General features: G+C 43.1%; 1 protein-coding gene across 1 annotated transcript in view; it reads left to right on the top strand.

Moving 5' to 3' along the window:
• ZC3H6 (zinc finger CCCH-type containing 6) overlaps positions 1–13,321 on the top strand; it is a gene marked incomplete at both ends in the record, with an annotated part of 43,209 nt that extends 29,888 nt beyond the window's left edge. The window contains 8 exons of the mRNA XM_080711442.1: positions 590–723; positions 2,593–2,709; positions 3,510–3,621; positions 4,016–4,125; positions 5,093–5,346; positions 7,597–8,108; positions 8,714–8,914; positions 11,913–13,321. Of these exons, the coding sequence (XP_080567568.1) occupies positions 590–723; positions 2,593–2,709; positions 3,510–3,621; positions 4,016–4,125; positions 5,093–5,346; positions 7,597–8,108; positions 8,714–8,914; positions 11,913–13,321 (2,849 nt within the window). The remainder of the gene's footprint in view (positions 1–589; positions 724–2,592; positions 2,710–3,509; positions 3,622–4,015; positions 4,126–5,092; positions 5,347–7,596; positions 8,109–8,713; positions 8,915–11,912) is intronic.
• Between the last annotated feature and the right edge of the window lie 6,069 nt (positions 13,322–19,390).

Raw genomic sequence — 19,390 nt, 5'->3', positions numbered from 1 at the left:
TGAAACAGGGTCTCACTGAGTTGCAAAGGGCCTCACTAAGTAGCAGAGGCTGTCCTCGAACAGAGATCCTCCTGTCTCAGCCTCCCAAATGCTGGGATTACAAGCATGCACCACCACACCCGGCTCACCAAATTTTTGAAAAACAAAAATTCAATATAATTTTTACTTGAAGATATATGTGTGTATATCTATGCAAAATTTTAAATAGAAATCCCGTTTCCTACAAATTACCCACTGACATCTATGGTATCTTCCTTAAATAGGAATAAAATGTTTAAACAGAAGGGCTTGTTAACTATCTTATTCTAAGGAAAATTATAAGGAAAGAAATTAGTATTTGCTTCTCTAGCTGGGTATATCCTGTTCCTTGTCTTCTATATTAACATCCCTTAAGAACAATAAAAAACAGGCAGCCGTACCCAGGAGGTAAAACATAAAGATCCAGCTAACTGTTTTCATGGAATCTAAGGGGTGGGGGAAGGATGCACTGTACACTAGAAACTATTAAAAAGACACTCTTTCTTACAGACGGATTGATTGAGAGACGTGTGTTTTCTGTAATATCTGAAGCACATTTTAACTTCTTTAGGTACTGAACACAGGGTTAAGAGTTTTAATATTGGTCACGGACATGGTTTGCCGAAGAAAATCAAACGGAAAGATCGTGGGGGAAGAATCAATAAAGGGCCTAATGTCTTTTCAGGAATGGATGACTATCAAGAGGTACTGAAAATTTATATATAAGGAGAGGCGCTTTTCCATCTTCTAATCTGTTTGGTTGCCAAGAAAGCATTGTGTTTTAATGCCACTTTTCCAGTAAGTGAAAAATTTGCAGCTCAGATCAAACAAGAATTGTTTAGTCATGATAATGACACAGAGGTGCAAATTTGGGTGACCTAGAAATAAAATCGGTATGTGTGAAAGAACTTGGGGATAAAATGGGGGTGCTGGAAGCAGGACTGGGTCGGGTGTTAGCCCCGCGGAGCTCTCCCTTCCCAGGAGCCCTCTTCCCCTGTGGCAGAAGGCAGCACACGCCCAGAGCGCAGTCTGTAGCGGGGCCACGAGGGAGGTGTAAGGCAGCCTACTTACTAGAGTTGAAAGCACTGAGAGGGAGAAAAGAGGTTACAAATGGCTGGAAAGATGAACTGACATAGCTTGCATGTAGTAGCTATTAAGTAAATATATGTCCAGGTAGGTGTGGTGACACAGCCCCATAATCCCACTGCATGTGAGGCGGAGACAGGAGGATCGCAGGTTAGAGGACAGCCTCAGCAATTTAGTGAGACTCTCAGCAGCCTCACTAGACCCTGTTCCAAAAAAGGGGGGGGGGTGGGGGTATCGCTTGAAGATAAAATGCCTCTGAGTTCAACCCCCAGTAGCAAAAAACAAAAGAAATATATGTTGCATTGTGTTGAACTCTGAAGGTATACATTTAAGCCTCGTAGTCAGCTCTCTGAATTAGCAGATCTGATCCTACCTTGTACCACTTCCTAGTAAGGCTTCGCTGAACTGTAGAGACAAGGTAGCTGTTTAAAGCCGTAGGCTTGAATGAGCCAGGTGCTCTTTGTAATGCTCGGGTTTCTAATCTCTGACTTTAAAAATAATGGACAGAGAGCCGGGCGTGGTGGCGCACACTGGTCATCCCAGCACTCGGGAGGCTGAGACAGGAGGATTGCGGTTCACAGCCAGCCTCAGCGACTACTTAGTGAGGCCTCTGCAACTCAGTGGGACCCAGTTTCAAAATAAAGAATAAAAAATAGGGCTGGGGTGTAGCTCGGAGGTAGAGTGCCCCTGGGCTCCATCCCCAGCACCACACACAAAAATAATAGTAATAATAATGGACAGAGATCTCTTACTGTGTACTTCTTAGTATACTATCTAAGGAGATGTTAACAGCTGTGATGTAAAAGAGACAGAAGGTCAGCCCCAAATACATTTGTGAAACCCAGCACAGGACCGTCTGCTTCTGGGGACTCTCATTGGAAATTCATGTATTGATGGTTCTGAGCAGGTTAGGCATGAAGAAGCTTATTTTATTTTGTTCAACACATCATTTTTAAAATATGATTGGTCACAAACTCTTTTCCTACGTATCTGTTAGCATTTACTGAGCCACTCCTGGCCCGTGGAATAACAGTATTGGCATTGTTATACTTATTACTGTTATTTTAGAATTTCTTCATGATTATTTCTGTCTGTTCTTCTTCCTAGACACCATCAGACTTCTAGAGCATGCTATATTCCCAAGTACTGGGATAGCAGGTGTGCACCACCACACCTGGCTTGATTCATCTTAATAGTCAGATTGTACTACTGTCCATGATCATTTAAAACCTGTCAAGTAGCCGGGCGTGGTTTAGGAGGCTGAGACCGGAGGATCGCTGTTCTCGGCCAGCCTCAGCTACTTAGTGAGGCCCTTTGCAACACAGTGAGACCCTGTTTCCAAATAAAAAATAAAAAATAGGACTGGGAGTGCAGCTCAGATGTAGAATGCCCTTGAATTCTATCCCTAGTACCACACACACACACAAAAAAAAAAAAAAAACTGTTAAGATTTTATATGTTGCATTCCAATGAATTTTTTTCTTGCAGTATAGTAAACCAGGGAAAAAATGGAAGGTGATGACTCAGGAGTTTATTAACCAGCACACCGTGGAACACAAAGGGAAGCAAGTGTGCAAATACTTCCTGGAAGGAAGGTGTATTAAGGTGCGTGTCTGAGGGGGCATTGTGAGCCTTTCTGACTTCCAAAATAATCCTCAAAATTTAGTCTTTGTAGGGGAGTAGTTAATTTTTCTCATTTTTATACAGTTGTAACAAAGCTAGTTCTTTAAAATGTATTTTACATGAAATTACTGTGTACTAGAGCTTTTGATTATCTTCTGAGACTCTAATGCAATTCATAGAAACCAGATTTTATTTAACAAATATGTTAATATTTACAGTAAGTACTTTTGGAGATAAACACACACATTTAAGTTTACTCTTGCGTTCACCCAGATATTTGGGGGATTTCATTATATATGGTGTGGGTATCCTTAAATATATAAATAGATAGATACTTAGAATGCTTTTCTATGTAAAATTTCCCCCAAGTATCTAGCTGTTTGCTTATTATCACTTATGACTAATGAAAATACTGCTCAAAGTACACTGAAAATGAAATGGTTTAACCTGTACAGTGACCCTGCTAAGTAGTTACTGTTACTGTCCCCCTCTTAGACATGGCACCAAGAGGGTAGAGTTCCTGTGGTAACTCAGCTGGAAGTGCTGAGGCTGAGGGACGCAGCGTGGCCTCCCGGGCCTGGCGCGCCGGCCGCCTCCACACGTGGCCCACGGCCACTGCTGCGGCAGGAGCCCCCTGGGGCTGCGTGTTTGTTACCCTTGGCACACCAGCCTTTAGAGATGGAAAATAGCACAACTCCACTGGGAAACACATGGGGAGAATACCGTTGTTATTTGCTTCTTTCCCCTTTCCTTCTTGCTTACTTTTTTTTTTTTTTAAACAGGGAGATCAGTGTAAATTTGATCATGATGCCGAGCTGGAGAAGAGAAAAGAGATCTGCAAGTTTTACTTACAGGGGTATTGCACCAAAGGAGAGAACTGCATTTATATGCATAATATCCTTTGTTAGAGATGTATGTTACCCAAAATAGCAAGTGCTTAAAGCATCGTTGTGGCCGGGTGTTCTACCTCCCAGCTACACATCTAGCCCTACTTTTTATTCTTTACTTTGAAACGGGGTCTCACTAAGTTGTGGAGGGCCTTGCAAAGATGCTGAGGCTGTTGTGATCTTGTGATCCTCCTGTCTCGGCCTCCTAAGTACTGGGACTACAGGCATGTGCCACCAGCCCAGCCTAACAGATATTGAAAGAGTACAATATAATACTGACTATAGCTACAATGCTTTTTAGCAAATCTATAGAAAGTCATCTTGTATAACAGTTATGCTTTTTGGTTTAGAAAGACTAGACCTTGATATTACTTGGTCTGTTCCTTAATATTTCTGTTTACATGAGTTTCCATGCAAGTTCTATCATAGTGGAGCAAAATGTTATCAAGGAGACAACTGTAAATTTTCCCATGATGAGCTAACAAAAGAAACAAAGAAGCTCTTGGACAGAGTGAGTAGTACGTCCACACCTTATATTTTAGACCTTTCAGTCGGTTCATATGACCTTAATCATATTCCATAAAGCTTATTTTATGAAATGCTGCTAAGAAAATGAGGATTTGTTGCTTTATGTTTTATTCTGTTAATATAGTTTGTTGGAAGCCAGGTGCACGCTTGTCATCCCCGCATTCGGGAGGCTGAGACAGGAGGATCATGGTTTGCAGACAGCGTCAGCTACTTAGTGAGGCCCTTGGCAACTCAGTGAGACCCTGTTTCAAAATAAAAAACAACCCGGGCATGGTGGCGCACGCTTATAATCCCTGTTTTTGGGAGGCTGAGACGGGGATCACGCATTTTCAAAGCAAACGTCAGCTGGCTTAAGAGACCCTGTTTCCAAATAAAATATTAAATAGGTCTGGGAGTGTAGCCTGAAGGTAAAAGACCCCTGGGTTCCATCCCCAGTACCACCAATATATATATATATATATATATATATATATATATATATATATATATATATATATATATATGTGTGGTATATACTTATTAATATATATATTTATTAATATATTTTAAAATATATATTTATTTATATATATTAATAAATAATAAAAATAAAAAACAAAAAATAGGGCTGGAGGTATAGCTCAGAGGTTGAATGCCCCTGGGTTCCATTCCCATTACCACACACACACAAAATATATATATATAGTTTGTTAGAACAGCTGAACTATTAGACTAGAAATCAGGAATCATTTACTTTTATCCCTGTTCTGCCATTAAAAACTTACTTGCTTTGAGCATCATTCCTTGCTGAATCTCATTGTTTATTGAAAATAAGGAATTAGCTATCTCTGATCCATTTCCACTTTAACATTGTATTTTTCTATGAATAAAACTAGTGTAGTGGGGTCTTCACAGTTTTCAGTGGAGGATAGAGCTGATTTGGAATAGTGATCCTTACCACTCACTTTTAGGTACTGAATGCGGATGAGGAACTTCTAAACGAAGACGAGAGAGAAGTGGAGGAACTCAGAAAGCGCGGCATAGCGCCTCTTCCCAAGCCGCCTCCGGGAGTCGGGCTTCTGCCAACGCCGCCAGACCACTTTCCCTTTTCTGATCCTGACGATGATTTTCAGACCGATCTCTCTGATGACTTTAAGAAAATTCCATCTCTTTTTGAAATAGTTGTAAAACCTACTGTGGATTTAGCACATAAAATTGGGAAGAAGTAAGTTAAAACTCCCAAAACAGAAACTGATCCCCATAAAAATTCGTATTGAGATGCTAAGTTGTGAGTGGGGGGCGGTGGGCACGCTTGTAAGGGAGGCTGGGACAGGAGGACTGTGAGGCTCTCTACAACTTAGACCCTATTTCAAATTAAAATACAAAAAATAGAGCCGGGCGTGGTGGCACACGCTTGTCATCCCCGCGCTTGGGAGGCAGAGACAGGAGGATCGCGCAGGTTCGAAGCCAGCCGCGCGCTGGCTTAGGAGACCCTGTTTCCGAATAAAAATGTAAAAATAGGTCTGGGAGTGTAGCCCGGAGGTAGAAGGGCTTCCAGGGACCCCAGTACCACCAAAAAAATTAAAAAGAATAAAAAAGAATAAAAAATAGGGCCAGGTGTCGTGGCACACACTTGTAATCCCAGCATTTGGGAGGCTGAGACAGGAGGATCGCAGTTCGCGGACACTGTTTATTAATAAATACTGCATGCATATCAAACCACAGTCAATGGGATAAGATTGGGAATCAAAAAGCACAAACATTGGACGTGGACAGCCCAACTGACACAACTATTAGAAATAATAGTCAAATGAGATGTCCAGAAAGAAATGCAAACTTCAAAAACTGAAAGTCTTTTTATATGGCAGCAATAACTCATTAAAAATTATAATAAGCTGGCCATGGTGGTGCATGTTTGTAATCCCAGCATTCTGGAGGCTGAGACAGGAGGATTGCGGTTAGCAGCCAGCCTCAGCTACTTAGTGAGGCCCTCTGCAACTCAGACCCTGTTTCAAAATAAAGAATAAAAAATAGGGCTGGGGGTGTAGCTCAGAGGTAGAATGCCCCTGGGTTCCATCCCCAGTACCACACACAAAAAAAATTATAATAAAAAGTTGTATTAAGTCTATCAAGTATGATTCTAATTTTGTTGTAAAAGTATTTGTCTATCTAGACAGAGGACTATGAGAGAGTCAGTTAAAAGTGGGTAGTGGGATTATAAATTATTATTATTATTATTATTATTATTATTATTATTATTATTATTTGTGGTATTGGGAATTGAATACAGGGGCATTCTACTTCTGAGCTAAATCCCCAGCCCATTTAGTTATTTATTTAACTTATTTATTGCGGTACTAGGGATTGAACACAGGACATTATCCATCTGAGCAACCCCCTCCCCCAGCCCTATTGTTTTTAATTCTTTATTTTGAAACAGGGTCTCACTAAATTGCAGAAGACCTCACTAAGTAGCCGAGGCTGGCTGCGAACCTGTGATCCTCCTGTCTCAGTCTTTCCAAGTACTGAGATTACAAATATGTACCACCACACCCAGCTTTCTTTCTTTCTTTTTTTGGAATAGAGTCTCTCTAAGTTTCCATGCTTTGGCCTCCAACTGCAATGTTCTGTCTCAGCCCCCCAAGTACTGAAATTACATGCATGCCCCACCATGTCCTGCTTAGAAGTGGTTTTTTTTCTTAGCCAGGCATAAAAAAGAGGTGCATGCCTGTAATCCCAGTACTTGGGAAGCTGAGACAGGAGGATCATAGGTTCAAGGACAGCCCCAGCAGCTTAGTGAGGTTGTCAGCAATTTAGCAGGACCGTGTTTCCAAATAAAAAAGAAAATAGGGCTGGTGGTGTAGCTTGGAGGTAAAATGTCCCTGGGTTCAATCTCCTGCACCAAAAAATAAATAAATAAATAAATAAATAATGTGCTTTTTACTTATCTTTGTACTTCTGTATTTTCTAAAATATAATACTAAGCCGGGCGTGGTGGCACACGCTTGTAATCCCCGCGCTTGGGAGGCGGAGACAGGAGGATCACGCAGCGCTGGCTTTAAGAGACCCTGTTTCCAAATAAAAAGTATAAAATAGGTCTGGGAGTGTAGCCCGGAGGTAGAAGGGCTTCCAGGAACCCCAGTACCACAAAAAAAAAAAAAAAAAAAAAAAAAATATATATATATATATATATATATATATATATATATATAACGAAGTAAGTTATCAAGCAGCTGGTAGTAAGCAGCAATTAAGAAAACTGAGTTTAAATGAAGACAAGAATCAACTGACCAGTATCTTTCAGGAGGAGAATACTCGTTTCCACCTGTACATTATATGGGCTAAATAGTTTCTTCAGCACATGGTATTCTATTCAGATATAGCAGACCATACTGGACCAGTATCTTTTAGAAGTAGAATGTTCTTGTTTGTATCTTTTCCCTGAACTAAGAGATACCATTTTTTCTCTCTATAGTCCACCAGCATTTTACGACAGTGCCTCACCCCCAGGATCACAATTTCAGGGAGGCAGCCCACATCCTCACCACGTCTACAGCTCTGAGTCGAGTCCAGGTCCTGGCCCTGCCGTGTCTCAGGGATGCAGTAGTCCTGTGACGCACCCGGGCTCCCCTGGACATCACCCGTGCGCAGGACCTCCCGGAGGTGTGCCGATGCCACAGAGCCCACCTTTGCTGCCTGGCCCACCTGAAATGGTAGGCCCTCACGGTCAGGCTGGAGGACCTGTTCAACAGGATACGCCTTTGGCACCAAGTGTGGGTGGCGCTTACCACTCCCCAGGCTTCCCAGGACACGCAGTAAAAGTGCCCAGGGAGAACCAGGGCTCTCCAGGTTCATCGTACCAGCAGATGCCTGGAGAAATGCCGCTCAACACCAATTACGAGGCCCTGCAAAACCCAGCCGAGTTTTATGAGAGTTACTATTCGCAGCATGCTGGACATAATTTTCAGCCACCCAATGACTCTGGTGGTAAGTTTACTTTTGAAATAACTCATTCCAAATTTAAAAGATTTAAAGTCCTGGCCGGGCGTGGTGGGCACGCTTCTCATCCCCGCGCTTGGGAGGCAGAGACAGGAGGATCGCGCAGGTTCAAAGCCAGCTGCGCTTGCTGGCTTAGGAGACCCTGTTTCCAAATAAGGAAATATAAAATAGGTCTGGGAGTGTAGCCCAGAGGTAGAAGGGCTTCCAGGAACCCCAGTACCACCAAAAAAAAAAAAAAAAAACAAAAAAAACAAAAACCACAAAGATTTAAAGTCCTGATTTTTATTAAAACCATGATAGGAGTATGTGTTTGAAATAGTTACGAAAAATTAACAAAATCGAAACATTATGTTTATTTCACCAAAATAATAGAAACAGTAGAGGTTGAAGTATTTTTTGAAACTATACAACTTTATGTACTTTTTTTGGTGATCCTGGGGTATCACACCCGGCTCCAACTTTATGTACTTTCAAGTCCTTTGTATACGTTGAAATTCCATGCAACTTGAGAATCCACATTAGGAAGGGAGGAGCATCAGGTATCCGCTCGGTGGAGTGCGGGCACTCAGCGTCTCTTCCTGTGTTGCGTCTAGACGGGGTGTGGCATGGGGAGTCGTCCCAGCAGCAGCCCTACAGCCTCGGGAGCGGGCCTGATGCCAGCCACGGCCCCCTGTCTGCTCCAGGGCTCCTCCCTGCAGTGCAGAGAGCTCTCTTCCTTCGTCTTGCTCAGAGATACCAAGAAGACGAAGCGTCAGCTGGTACCCAGCCTCACAGGGCAGCCAGCAAGGATGAAGGTATGTTGGGTGCTGAGCACCTTGCCCGTTTGGAAACGTGAAAGTGACTTCCTCAGAACTACCTATTCCTTTTTTCTTTTCTTCTTGTGGTACTGAGGATGGAACCCAGGGCATTCTGGCATTCTATGTCAGAGCTACACACGCAGCCCTATTTTTTATGCTTTATTTTGAAACAGGGCTCTCTAAATACCCGAGGCTGGCTGTGAACTGCAGTCCTCCTGTCTCAGCCTCCCAAGTCCTTGGTTAAGCCTGTGCCACCTGGCTTACTATTCTGTGTCCAGTGTACCTCCTGGCCCGTACCTTCTCAGCGTGGTGTCCGTGGTCTCTGTGACAGAAATGCTTTAATAATGAATTGCAGCAAGTTTGATTTGAAGCTGAATTTCAAGGGCTAGGTGATAAGACCTACAGACAATTCATTATGCCCTTTCTTCTTTTTAGGAAGAAAAAAATAGAACAGGAATGGAACACTCTGAGTTTGGGGATGACTTTAGCCCTGTTTTGAAATGATTCAGTTATTAGAGAAATTATAATGGGGATAGGGTTATACCTCTGCTATAGTATTAAGAAATACTAATATTAAAATTATATAAAACAGTAAGTTTACATTAGTGTTCTTATATTGATACGTATATAGCAGCTAATTCAGTTAAGGATGAAAAGAGTTTAAAGAATCCAGTTCTTAATATGAATTACAAGTTGATATGTTTGGCTACTCTTAAACATCAGATTTATTAATAACTGTGTAAAATTAGATAACACAAGCTAATGTTAGGTAGCCGCAAGCTATTATATGAATGTTATTTGTAACATTTTCAAAGAAAGTAATATTGACTCTTCTTGAATCTTGCATCACAGAAAAACGAGTGATTTCTAAAAGTGAATTTTCTGTACAATTTAAGTTTACTCCCTTAGATATTTAAATTTAATTTTAAAATAACTACTTTAAGCCAGGAGTGGTGGGCACGCTTGGAATCCCAGCGTTTGGGAGGCTGAGCCTGGAGGGTTGTGGTTCATGGACAGCTTCAGCTACTGATGCCCTCTACAACTCAGTGAGACCCTGTTTCAAAATAAAGAATAAAGAAATAGGGCAGGGGGTGTGGAGCTCAGAGGTCGAGTGCCCCTGGGTTCCAGCCCCAGACCCACAATAAAAAACTTTATTGGTTGTGTGTGTGTGTGTGTGTGTGTGTGTGTGTGTGTGTGTGTGTGTGTGTTTGGTGCTGGGGATTGAACCCAGGGGCATTCTACCTCCCAGCTATACCCTCAGCCCTTTTTATTTAATTTATTGGATTTTTTTTTCAGTACTGGGGATTGAAGGATTGAACCCAGGGCATTCTACCTCTAAGCTATACCCTCAGACCTATATTTTATTCTATTTATCTATCTATTTATTTATTTATTTATTTATTGCATGTTTGGGGATGAAACCCAGGGGCATTTGGCCCCCAAGCTCCACCCCCTACCCTACTTTTTATTCTTTATTTTGAAACAGGGTGTCACTAAGTTGCAGAGGGCCTCACTAAGTAGCTGAGGCTGGCCATGAACCAGGATCCTCTGGTCGCAGCATCCGGAATGCTGGAATTACAAATGTGCACCACCATCCCTGGCTCTTTATTCTTTATTTTGAAACAGGGTCTCACTATGTTGCGGAGGACCTCACTAAGTAGCTGAGGCTGGCTGTGAACCTTCTATCCTCCTGTCTCAGCCTCCCGAGTACTGGGATTACAAGTGTGTGCCACCATTCCCAGTTTATTTTTTGTTTTGAAACAGGGTCTTTCTGCCGGGTGTGGTGGCGCATGCTTGTAACCCCCGTGCTTGGGAGGTGGAGACAGGAGGATCGCGCAGGTTCAAAGCCAGCCTCTCTGGCTTTAAGAGACCCTGTTTCCACATATAAAAAATAGGTGTCTGGGAGTGTACCCCGGAGGTAGAAGGGTTTCCAGGAACCCCAGTACCACCAAAAAGAGAGACAGAGACAGAGACAGAAATAGGGTCTTTCTGAGTTGCTGAGGCTATCCTCAAACCTGTCCCAGCCTCCTGAGTACTGGGATTACAGATGTATGCCACCACACCTGGCCTAATGGTAACCTAATCTTTCCATAAAGTTTTATGGAAAAGCTGGGTGTGGTGATGCACTCTGGTAATCCTAGTACTTAGCAAGACTCTGCAGCCTAGTGAGACCTGTTTCAAAATAAAAATAAAATAGGCCTGGGCCGGGCGTGGTGGCGCACACTTGTAATCCCCGCGCTTGGGAGGCAGAGACAGGAGGATCGCGCAGGTTCGAAGCCAGCCGTGCGGCTTAGGAGACCCTGTTTCCAAATTTTAAAAAAATGTAAAAATAGGTCTGGGAGTGTAGCCCGGAGGTAGAAGGGCTTCCAGGAACCCCAGTACCACCAAAAAATAAATAAATAAATAAAATAAATAAATAAAATAAAATAAAATAGGCCTGGAGGTAGAAAGCTCCTGGGTTCAATCTCCAGTGTCTGTCTGTCTCTCTCTCGCTTGCTTGCTAAATTTCTGAGAGCCTCACGAAGTTGCTGAGGCTGGCTTCAAACCTTTAATCCTCCCATTTTAGCCTCCCAAGTACTGGGATTACAGGGAGGCACCACCATGCCCAACTCCCTTACTATCTTGATGAATTCAAAGCTATTAAGCTGAAGAGACCACGTTTTAGAATGCCTTTCCAAAAGTGCTCTCCCTCCCCCCCAGCTCTGCCACACTGCACACTCGATTCCCCTTGGCCATTTGCAGTGCCAAGTCCTGACTTCTCTCCTGAGGAATTTGCCCATATTTCAGCATCTCAGCCCCTCCTCTGTAGAGTATAGCAGCTGAATTGACAATTATATGACCAGATTTTTTCTTTGTCAACCTGGGAACCTGGCACCTCTAACATGGATTTTCTTTAAATTAGACTACACTTGATTCCAAAACTTTTTTTTTTTTATCTTACTGAGGCCAAATATGAACACTTCCTTTTTTACAACGAGTTTTTGTCTGCACTTAGATGACACGGGTAACTGGTATTCCAGCAGTGAGGAGGAGGAGGGGAGCAGCGTCAAGTCAATCCTGAAAACCTTACAGAGACAGGCGGAGACCTTGCGGAGTCAGCAGCAGGCCGCTGCGGGCCTCAGCGCGCCCACGGACCCGAGGCTGGCTAAGGAGAAGAGCAAAGGCAGCCACGTGCTCGACCCCAGACTGAGGACTGGGCCCAGACAAGACAGTAGAAAGCCTTCCGAGTCGGCCCCCGCAGAGCTGAGGCTCGCGTGGGATCCCAGGAGGCTGCGCGGGAACGGGAGCGGCCATGCCGGGGCTGCTGCTGGTGCAGCGAAGTTGGATTTGCATCCTGCCGGTGCTGGTGCTAATATCAAACACAGACGAGACAACGACGACGACGAGGAGACGGAACGGGAGCTGAGGGCAAAGGCCTTCTTAATACCGTTGGACTCTTCACCTGGCGCAGCGCTGCAGGACCCACGCTCACAACTGCGGCAGTTCAGCCACATTAAAATGGACATCATCCTGTCCAAACCCAACTTCGCAAAGCACATCGTGTGGGCCCCAGAAGACCTGCTCCCATTACCCTTACCTAAGCCTGACCCGGTGTCTTCAATCAACTTACCTCTTCCCCCTCTCATCGCTGACCAGAGGCTCAGCAGGCTATGGAACACGAAGAGCGACCTCCATCAGAACACGCCGGCCACCGAGCCGAAGCTAGCCGCCAGAGGAGGCCACGTGGAGCAGCCTGGAGACCTGCCCGGCTCAGCAGGTAAGCCAGGGGACCCTCGGCTCCACAGGCTGCCCAGTGCACAGGCTCACCAAGTGGGCACGAAGGACTCACAAACACCAAAGAGTGCCCCTCACTTGGCCAGGCCGAGCCCTGCGCCGGCCCAGCCCGCGGGGGCAGTGCCGGGCCCCAGGGCTCTGCCTCCTTACGCCCCGAAGCTCTCCTCCTCCACTCCGAGTCCAGTCCTCTGTGCTGTTAGTTTATATGACCCCAGGGATCAGGGCTCATCCTCTACATCAGAGCCAGCAACAGTTTCTGCAGGAGAAAATGCAGAGAACCAGACAAAAGGTGGTAGTTTAAAAAATAATGACAAAACAGAGTCTTCTCTTGAAGAAGCAATCCTGCCGCAGAAAACCACCCAGAATGTGGAAGCCGCTGCTGAGGGGCCCGCCGACGCGCAGGCAGAGGCTGCCGGGAGCTCCGGCAAGGCGCAGGTCCCCGCCGTGCACAGTCTTCCCGTCCAGGCCTTAACAGGCTTGATGAGACCCCCGTACAGCGAGCCCAGGCAGCCCAGGCAGCCCGGCCAGGCGAGCCCGACGCAGGAGCACGGCCCCACTGGAGAAGCGGACGACAAGTCTCTGAAAGAGGTTTTCAAGACTTTCGACCCAACGGCTTCGCCGTTCTGCTAGTCTTCATGTAATACCGTCTTCACTCTTGTGACCGTTGCAGTCCTCTGCCGTTTGGGAACGGTTTACCTCTATAGTTTATTTATTTTTAAATTATAAACACTTTTCAGCTGCTAGTATCAGAACCACATGAAGTTATTTCCTCTAAAGCCTGTGGTATTTTATATAATATTTTTATAACTTTAAGAGACTGTAGTAATTGACATAGAAACTTATATATCATGTTAGCTTCAGTTGAAAGGACTTTTAGTGTAAATAAATCATCATGAACTCAGCACTCTGCCTGAATATATGCCAGTTGTCTTTCATAATCAATGTTTAGATAAACAATTACAAATTTTATATAGTTGTTTAGTTTCAAGCAGTATGATTTACAGTACTTTTGAGAAACAGTATTTTGACCAGGACCCTCTCTGTGTCAGCACAGAACTGATTAGTATGTTGACTAAAATGTGAAATGAAGTAAACACTAAGATCATAATTAGAGCAGTTCATTGTTTATGGCATCACTTTTATTAGTATTGCAATATTGTTTGTGTCCATGAAGCCTTTGAATGCCATACCTTTTAAAGGTATTTTATTGTATCATAGAAGTTGGAGGTGTATAAATACAATGTTTGCCTAAGTGAAAAAATTCCAAGTTCTCTTAATGAAACTTTTTAAATTTAATTTTTCATATTAAATAGGTATGAGTTACTGCTATGTTACATTGTGATGTTTATGTATTTCAATGTTTTTGTCTTTAGCAGCATAATTTATATTACCTTTTCAAATTATGTTCTGCAGTAATTGTGTTCATCATTGACTTTGGCAATTTTTAACAAAACTAACAGATCCAGTGAGTCTCTAATGATTATTACATTGGTAATGTTTTAAATGTGTAGGTTCTATATTTTTTTCCTAAATAGTAAGGAGGTAACAGAGATTGCAGGTATAGTTGACTGTATATGTCTACCAATAAAGAATCTTTGAGATCTCACATGACTCGTGTTCTATACAAGAGGCAGTCACCTAGTGTTTTAAATTTGAGGTCCTCAATCCTCATAGTTTGGAGATCGATATTGATTAGCAATTGTATTTTATGAAAATAACTTATATTCATTCTTGTGTATTTATTGCAGTATTAAAATAATGCTAACTCTATTTTTATACATATAATGTATAACAAAATATCAGAATCATATCTTGCACTACAGGTATAGGACAATGTTTGCTGGTAACAACTCTAATAAGCAACTTTATTTGTTTATTTATTTATTTATTTATTTTTGCGGGTCTGGGGATGGAACCCAGGGACATTCTACCTCCGAGCTACATCCCTTGCCCTATATTTTATTCTTTGCTTTGAAACCGGGTCTCACTGAGTTGCAGAGGGCCTCACTAAGTAGCTGCGGCTGGCTGCGAACCCCGATCCTCCTGTCTCAGCCTCCCGAATGCTAGGATGACAAGCGTGCACCACCATGCCCAGCTTAATAAGCAACTTTAAAGGAGCCTTTCATTACAAGAGTAGATAATAAAATCAGTCCTTGGATGACAGCATCTACCCTTAAGAAGTGACTTCAAAACTACACAGGAAAATATTTTTATAGGAGCCTAACACTCAGGTACCATATGGCTTAATAGTAATGCCTGTCCTTCCTGATTACTTCTTTTACATATGTTTGGCTTCGACTCCATGGTAAAATGGGGCTACAGTTCCATGGCCAGGAACCTGTCTTCTAGGAAGCTCTGTGTGTTACCAGCAGGACAGTCGGGGCTGGAATTCTCAAAGTTGATACTTTGGTTGCATTTGTTGCCTAAAATGGCTCTGGATAACACTTTGGGGTTAAAAATTATAGTTTAAAACCACCAGAGAAACCATTTTCTGACTTGTTATCCCAGTGAGCTTTGCTGTGAATTGAAAAGACTATTGAGAGATAAAGGCAGCAAGAAAGAACAGTCCAAAGTAGCATATGTTTTCTTACCAGCATAAAATCAACAAAATTGCTGAATTTTAATAAGTTGGACATTTTAGCAAATGTTTGGATCATTCGTGTATTTTATCATTATTGTGTTAAGATAATGCTATTTACATTTTAAATATCATGCAAAAAAGATAATTTAACTTGTTGAATACCAAAATAGGATTCAAACTCTTAACAGAAATTCTTATTTATTTATTTATGAATCTGGGGATTAAGCTTGGCAGGTGCTTTACCATGGAGACACATCCTCAGATCTTTTTATTTTATTTTGAGACAGGCTCTTACTAAGTTGCCTAGGCTGGCCTCAAACTTGCAGCCTCCTGCCTCGACCTCCTGTGTAGCTGGGATTACTATTAGCCAAAGGAATACTCATAAATTCTCTTTAACTACTAAAAGATGTTAAAAAATAAATTTAAAGACCTTTTAAGGTTTGTATATTTATTTATTTATTTTAGTGGTACTGGGGGTGGAACCCAGGGGCTTTCTATCTCTGGGCTATACACCCAGACCTATTTTATATTTTATTTGGAAACGGGGTCTCACTAAGTTGCTGGGAGCCTCACTAAGCAGGTGAGGCTGGTTTCAAACCTATGCGATCCTCCTGTCTCAACCTCCCAAGCGTGGGGATTATAAGCGTGCGCCACCACGCCAGGCCTCCTTTTAAGGTTTGAAAGTCATTAATGTAAATTAAATAATTTTTACTTATTCAGTATTTGTGGGTCTCTACTAAATTAACTCTAGTGGCTTAGAGGATATTTTATTAGAAAATTTGAACTTAGTCTCAAATTTTACAGTGCATTTTATATAAAATGTTTTGCTTATGTCTAATATATGGTTTTTGTTGCAGTAACATTTAGGCAATATCTGTCAAAAGATTATCTTAATGTTTTTTCCTCTTTTTCTCTCAAAAACTTAAATAGCTCTTTCCCCCAATGAATAAGTTTTTCCTTCTTTAAGGTGGATTGATGTTTTTAGAAACCATGAAATATGATTTACACTATCACACTGAAAAGTAAGTTGTATCCTTATTCTTAAAAACTACACGTTTAGAAATAACAGAAGTAGCCGGGCGTGGTGGCGCACGCTTGTAATCCCCGCGCTTGGGAGGCAGAAACAGGAGGATCGCGCAGGTTCAAAGCCAACCGTGCTGGCTTAAGAGACCCTGTTTCCAAAATAAAAAGTACAAAAATAGGTCTGGGAGCGTAGCCCAGAGGTAGAAGTTTTTCCAGGAACCCCAGTACCACTAAATAAATAAATAAATAAATAAATAAATAAATAAATAAATAACAGAAGTAACTGTGTCTTAAAGGTTTTTGGAGCCAGCATGGTGGCACATGCCTGTAATCCCAGGACTTGGGAGGCCAAGACAAGAGGATGGGCCTCTGAACAAGAGGTCCAAGGCCAGCCTCAGCCACTTAACAAGACCCTGTTTTAAAACTGAAAAAGGGCTCCTGCTGTGGTTCACAGAGGTTTAGCACCCTGGATTCCAACCCTCCCCCCAAAAAAAGGCTTCTGGACAGGCTTATGACTCTAGATGTCACCTGAATGTTTACACTGGGCGGGGACAGCTGTGCTGTACCTTTGCTTTGGTGTTGAATGAAGGGGGATAACTAGAAGATTTAGCAACTGCCTTCCCCGTCTTGGGTAGGACTTCATTCTGAACTTTGACGATAAGTCAAGCTTTGCAGTGATTTCAGACTGTAGCACTTGGACCTGTTTCTGGATGGAACCTGTGTTTCCCAGCCAGATGATCCAGCCCGGAATTAGGCTGCGGTCAGAGCAGCCCAGCTGTGAAATGATGGCTGTGTAGGCTTCTGTTTCTCCTTTCACTTGCATGGGACTTTAGGTCTTAGTGTGCTTTGCTAATCCTACTTATTTTAAGAGTGGAAGAATAATTGATTGGTAAAATCTTGTAGGGACTGAAGGGCTAGAAGTTTAAAGACTATTCATATTCTTGTTCTGAATTTATTCCTATGTAGTTTATCTCTGTCTAGCTTCTTTCTTTCTTTCTTTCTTTCTTTCTTTCTTTTCTTTCCTTCTTTACTTTTTTTTTTTTTTTTTTTTTTTGCAGGTCTGGGGATGGAACCCAGGGGCATTCAACCTCTGAACTAAACCCCCTGCCCTATTTTTTTTAATCTTTATTTTGAAACCGGGTCTCACTGAGTTACAGAGGGCCTCACTAAGTAGCTGAGGCTGTCCGTGAACTGCGATCCTCTGGGTCTCAGCCTCCCGAATGCTGGGATCACAAGTGTGTGCCACCATGCCCGGCTCTGTCTAGTTTCTTATCTGTGAGATGGGGATAATTTTGAAAGATCACAGGTTTGGCAGAGGGAGGGAATTGGTTATTTTTGAAAAGTATTTGTAAATATAAAATTGATTTATTAATTTCACAGACATGGTCATTATGCTCTCATCTGGTTGTATTATGTTGTAAAAATCTGTAAATAACAAGACCTGGTTTGTGTGGTTGACTGGCTTGGTGACCTTTCAGATGAAGGGCCCTGGCGTTCTTACAACAGAATTTCCTGAGAGCTCGTTGAGAGAATATCGGCCCAGGAAGTTAGTGGTCTCCCAAAGACACAGGACTCCCCACTCCAGAGCTGCGTGGACTTGCGCCTCTTCGAGATCTGGCACCTTTTCCCATTTTATTGAACATCCAGTTGGATATATTGAAGGAGGTTACGGTGTGACAGTCCGTGTTGCGTGGTGTGTTTGCTTTGGTCGTAGCGAGGGTGGGCCGAGTGGCCGGCTCGCTCACTTGAAGGGCCTTTCTGGTTCGCAGACACAGGCGGTCTGTCCTCCCACCCCTTCCTGTACATTTCTGCAGGCAGGTGATATTGAGGGTTTGCTTAACAACGGTACTATTTTCCTTGGATTAATGCCAACTAGAAACTAGGAAGTTTCTAGCGATGTGGATGTGCGGTCTTAGACACAGATTCCCCCGGTGGGGAGGCGCCCCTGCGGTCCCCCTTCTGTGCTGAGGGCCACACTCGGAGGCCTGCTGGGCACTGAAGGCGGTGCTCCACCTGGGAGGCCTGGTCTGCAGCGCTCCGCTGAGGCCCCTTCAGCGCTATCCTTCTACAGTGGGGTTTCTGTCAGTGAAGAAGGGACTGTTTTCAGTAGTGCTTAGACAATACTTGATATGTTCAAAATTAAGTCTGGTAGAATATATAAGTGCTGGACAATTGTAACGAGTTTAAGAAATCTGAGCTTGACAAAGGGTCAGCCAACAGGACCTGCATGTTTAGCTGCTTTCCTCACAGATATGTCGGGATTTGGTATTCGTTAGAGCCTCCCCCACGCAGTTTAATCAGCAATATCTGCAGCTGCAACAGGGCCCAATTAGTCTCCCCTTCTTTGGAAGAAAAAAAAACAGACCCAAGAAGGGACTTTAGGTCAACATCAGCACAGCGCTTAGAGTTTGAAATGTTTAAGAAATCAAAAGCCGAGCATGGTGGTACATGCTTGTAATCCCAATACTTGGGAGGCTGAGACAGGGGAACCACAGGTTCATGGCCAGTGTAGAGTAACCTGGTGAGAACCTGCTTAAAAATAAAAATAGAGCCGGGCGCGGTGGGCACGCTGTCATCCCCGCGCTTGGGAGGCAGAGGCAGGAGGATCACGCAGGTTCGAAGCCAGCCATGCTGGCTTAAGAGACCCTGTTTCCAAATAAAAATATAAAAAAAATAGGTCTGGGAGTATAGCCAGGAGGTAGAAGGGTTTCCAGGAACCCCAGTACCACCAAAAATAAATAAATAAATAAATAAAAATTAATAATAATAATAATAAAATAAAAATAAAATGGGGCTGTAGCTCAGAGGCGGGATATCCCTAGGTTGAATCACTGGTGACACTAAAAAGGAAGAGAAAGAAAATGCACATTTTATTTACTTACCTTTTTTTTTTTTTTTTTTTTTTTGGTGCTGGGGATGAAACCCAGAGGTATTCTACTTCTGAGCTACACGCCAGCCATTTCAGTGAGCCCTGACCTCACTAATCTGGTCGAGTCTCACTGACTGAGCTGCGGAGGCCGGCTTCAAACTCCTGTCTCAGCCTCCCCAATACTGGGATTACAGGCATACACCACCACACCTGGCAAAGCGCACAT

Source organism: Muscardinus avellanarius (assembly GCF_963383645.1).
Source record: "Muscardinus avellanarius genome assembly, chromosome: 15".
Lineage (NCBI taxonomy): Eukaryota > Metazoa > Chordata > Mammalia > Rodentia > Gliridae > Muscardinus > Muscardinus avellanarius.
The sequence above is the reverse complement of the archived record's forward strand: the minus strand, read 5'-3'. Positions and strand labels throughout refer to the sequence as shown.